Here is a 4336-nt window from a genome sequence, read left to right as displayed (position 1 = left end):
AGCTCTTGAATGGCGGCCATGTTGTGAATAATCTCTTGAGTGATGTGAGCAGGCTCTGGCTTGGCAGACGTGATGTAAGCAGGCCCTGGGGTAGCAGACATGATGTTATCAGACTCTGGCTTGGCAGACATGACGTGATCAGGCTTTGAATTTGCTTGTGGTTCGAAAGGAGTGGAGGGAACTTCTCGATTTCCGAAGCCAGGGCAGGGTATTACAATACCTTGTCGATTGGGAGGGGTATGGACCAGAGGAGAGGTCCTGGGTCAACGCTCAGGATATTCTGGACCCCACTCTCACTGCAGAATTCCATAGGACCTATCCAACTAAACCGTCGAAGCTCCCGGCGCTGTGTTCCTCCTCGCTTTGGGAGCTACTTGCGGTGGGGGTGGTGTGGCTCTGTCACGAATCAGGCCTCTGTGTGTCACGGTCACTGTGGGAGAGGACCCAAATGCAGAATGAGCAGGGGAAGAAGTTTACTGACAAATTAGACAAGGCACAACAGGAGGGAGTGGTGTGAACGGTCCAGACAGTAGGGTAGGGCACACAACTGTAGAGAAGGCAGGTAGGGGAATGACCGCCGAGAAGAGCCCTGGGTGACAACCCGATGGAGGACTGTAAAGGAGGAGGCAGCACTAGAGGCCAGACCACAGCACCTGGAACCAGATAAACCAAGACTAGAGACACAGACTTGACTTGACTTGATGAGGCATGAACAGACTTGACGAGGCATAACCGAATTGACCGGGCATTAACAGACTAGACTCACCGACAGCAGGTTACAACATCAATACACGACGAAGACTATGGGAACATGTGGCTACTTATAGCAAAACAAGAGGGTCACAAGACAAGAACAAACCAATGGGAAACAAGACACATGACTAAGACAACCAATCAGAACATGACACAATGAACAAGAGAACCAATGGCATGAATACATGAGGGCAAGGGAAGCATGACACAAACAGGGACCATGATAAACTCCAAAATAAAAGACATGAAAACATGAACAAGAAACATAACCCAAAACACCACATTACAATTTGCTGGTGCTTTTTCTTTGTGCATGTTTTTTCTTAAGTTGCAATGCATTGAGCTCTCTCGGTCAATAGTAATATTAAAATAATAATAGTATATAATAATAATAATAATAATAATGACAAAAACAAATGACAAAATTCCCCAAAAAATTACTAAAATTTAAATGAAAACTGAAAGTATGAAAATAATAGCTAATTAAATAATAATGAATTTTAATAAAAACTATACATAATACTAAAATTACATTGATGTTTAGTAATTCTAACATAATTTTTGCTTAAATAGTTTTAATTTCATAATAATATTATAATTCAACCTTTATGCAGTGCACCTTGTTTTTTTATGCAGTGTACCCTGGATGTGCATTTACTTACATATTTCTTTTTTGTGTTAGGCCAAGAAACGAGAGCAGATTATTGCGCTTCTGAAAAAGCAGAGGGATAAGCGAATTAAGGTAAGAAATATACTTGGAAAGAAGTACTTGGTCCCATTAGCTTAAAACATCAGGTTTCTCCATTTTGTATGTATTAGCCTAAACCTCATCTCAGGTCTTCTGCAAACACAGCCATTGCATATTTGGATGCTGCAGGACAGGGTTCCTCAGACAGCCAAGTGTTGTATTTCTCTCCTATTCATTAGAGTGCTCTCTCTCCCTTCCTCAGCACTTTTTCCCTAGAGCCTCAGCATTTCTTAGGGCATCCTCGCCTATAGAGGAGGAGAGGAAAGGAGGGGTGGGCTTCCTCAAGACTTTGATGTCTCCCTGCAGAGCAGCCTGATGATTGTGGGGTGGTGGTGCTTTATCCAACCCCTGCTGAGTACCTTACAAGCCTAATACAAGCTGCACTGAAGTCAGATGTTTTAGTTGTGTTTATTCATTTTGGTGGCTGGGAGTGATGTTAAGCATCTCAATTTTAGCTGTAGAATATACAGAGCTAAATTTTTTTTATGATACTGGTAATAGTTTTCAAGTTTAGGTGTCAATACTATATACATACACTTTTTTTTTAAATACTTTGAAAATATTTTCACTCAGATATTGCGAGTAAATTCCACAAATAAAATAAACGGCAAGTAACATTAAATTATATGTGAAATTTTGAAATAAAAAGACTGAAGTAGTATTTTCTTCAAAGCATACACAATAATCTTTGTTTTATTTACAAGTTCGAAAAATATTTTTTACAGTGTACATACCTCACTGTTCAAACATATGGGGTCTTTTTTTAAGATTAAGGATGCATTAAATCAATCAAAACTATCAGTAAATACTTTTATAATGTTAAAAAGGTTTCTAATAATAAAAAGAAGAAAAGAAGAAAGATGATAACCAATATTTCCAATGATTTCTGAGAATCATCTGACACTAAAGATAATATATTACTATATAAAACAGAAAACAGTTATTTAAAATTTGAATGTTATGTATTACATTATTAATAAAATTATTGTAAAACAATATTACTGTTTTACTGATCAAAATATTTCTTTTGATCAGCCTTGGTGAGCATATCTAATTTAAATTTTTACTATAAAACAAACAAAAACTGATTTACATTTTTATGTCATTTTGAGTCCCTTGTTTTTAATGTCATGCAGAATTAATACAGTTTTGATGTATATTCTCAACAGAAAGAGATTATTTCCTACCGAAACAAAACAAGAAAAGGCAACCTGATGGAAAAAAGATATGTTATTTCTCTTTTCTGTCAGAGATTAATATACTCTGATTATAATTTCATCTGGAAAATTATCTTTCACTGTATCTTTTGTGACTTATGGATACCAGCGCAATAAACTTTTCACAATTAAAGGTGATGGTACAGTGCAATGTATTACTGCATTCAATAAAGTAATAGTAATTGTGTGCTTAATAGTATTTACTGCTGTGGACAGCAAAAGGGGAGCTATTCCGCTGATGCTGCTTCTGTAAATCACATCCAATTATAAAAGGGAAAAGCACATAGGGCCTCAAGTATTATTTAAACAGGTAAACTAGTAAGGGGGAAATGGTTTGTCAGCTGGAAAGAGAGCAAAGTTACTGACAGTTTCTAACATTTTCATTATTATATGGATTTCTAGCCTACTATAATTGATTTCCAGACCCAGTGATGAAGGGTTATTGGAAAACCAACTTAAGCTTATATTGAGGCTTGGATATTGATCTGAAATCTGTCTGATCTTTTCTGCTCTGCTCTGTACATACAGCTCAAACCTGCATTGATTACCTGTCCTATTATCCAAAACAATTCCCTTTCTGATAAATGCGTCATTGCAAAATCCTTTACTTAATGGCATGAAGGAAGACTTTCATTAGCCTGTGCGGTAGATTGGTTTCTAGCAACATTAAGTTAAATGTGGAAACATGACACATAATACAGTAACGCTTAGATGAACTTGTTTGTTACATCTAAAACAATGCAAAACAGAAAATGCATTTTCTTTTGTATAAAATAAATTTCTGTATTCTGTGTAGATTGGCTCCAAAAACCCTTTCAGCATCTGTGGATGAGGACCAGAAAGAAGTTCAGAAGCTCCAGTAAACATATTGATGATATTAAAGAACATAATGTGTAATTTTAGCATAGTAAACAGAGCAATGTATAAAGATGTTTACTTATAATGCAGCTATATGTGTTTATCATATGCCTAAAAAATGCTCGGTTTGCCTTGAAATATTAAATAAAGACCAGCAGTGAGCACTGTGTACTTGTAATCTTTTACGTGATTTGTTAATATCTACAAATAAAAGCCCATGGCGTGTTAGTTACTGTCATTTGATGACGTGTTGTGATCGTCTGCGCGTTCGGTCACGCGCGCGCGTCTCATTCTGGACGTTCACAAAGATTTCAGCGGATAACGGGACAGGTGATAGATAGGGTTTCTACTGGACGAAGCTCTCCTGGTGTTGGATGTTCTTTTTTTCCCCCTGGCTTTTCATTGACTTCGTGAAATTACTTTTAAAGACCCATGGAAGTTTGATAAAAGGTGATCAAATGGATTTGATGAGAAAATGTGGCCGCGTGCTGGTTTTACTCAGCGTCTCTGCGTGCGCATCAAAGCTTCTGGGCGGTAAGTTACTGCACTCGACTGTTTTAAAATACTAAACTATAGATATGATATTAGAAAGAAACGCTTTCTAAGCTGAAAAAGATTTGAGATGTTGTTTTCATTTTTACTGTAGTGTCTCGTGTGCATTGACAACCTTCTTGGTAATAATATTTATAATATAGAAACAGTTCTCTATGGTAATATGTTGTAATTTTAAAAGGTTTTGCAATAACTTTTTTCTGTTTTT

At 36.8% G+C, this 4336-nt stretch overlaps 1 protein-coding gene and 1 pseudogene across 2 annotated transcripts in view; both read left to right on the top strand.

Moving 5' to 3' along the window:
- Window positions 1–3732, top strand: part of LOC107709987 (UPF0722 protein C11orf88 homolog) — a 10289-nt pseudogene extending 6557 nt beyond the window's left edge.
- Window positions 3733–3896: 164 nt separating this feature from the next.
- LOC107709985 (layilin-like) overlaps window positions 3897–4336 on the top strand; it is a 9927-nt gene continuing 9487 nt past the window's right edge. For both annotated transcript variants that reach the window (XM_016514658.1, XM_016514657.1), the window contains exon 1: window positions 3897–4110. In XM_016514658.1, the coding sequence (XP_016370144.1) occupies window positions 3951–4110 (160 nt within the window). In that variant the 5' untranslated portion in view covers window positions 3897–3950. The remainder of the gene's footprint in view (window positions 4111–4336) is intronic.

This window comes from Sinocyclocheilus rhinocerous, unplaced genomic scaffold (assembly GCF_001515625.1).
Source record: "Sinocyclocheilus rhinocerous isolate Xijiao unplaced genomic scaffold, SAMN03320098_v1.1 scaffold4403, whole genome shotgun sequence".
Classification (NCBI taxonomy): Eukaryota; Metazoa; Chordata; class Actinopteri; order Cypriniformes; family Cyprinidae; genus Sinocyclocheilus; species Sinocyclocheilus rhinocerous.
This window is presented reverse-complemented; position numbering and strand designations above follow the sequence as displayed.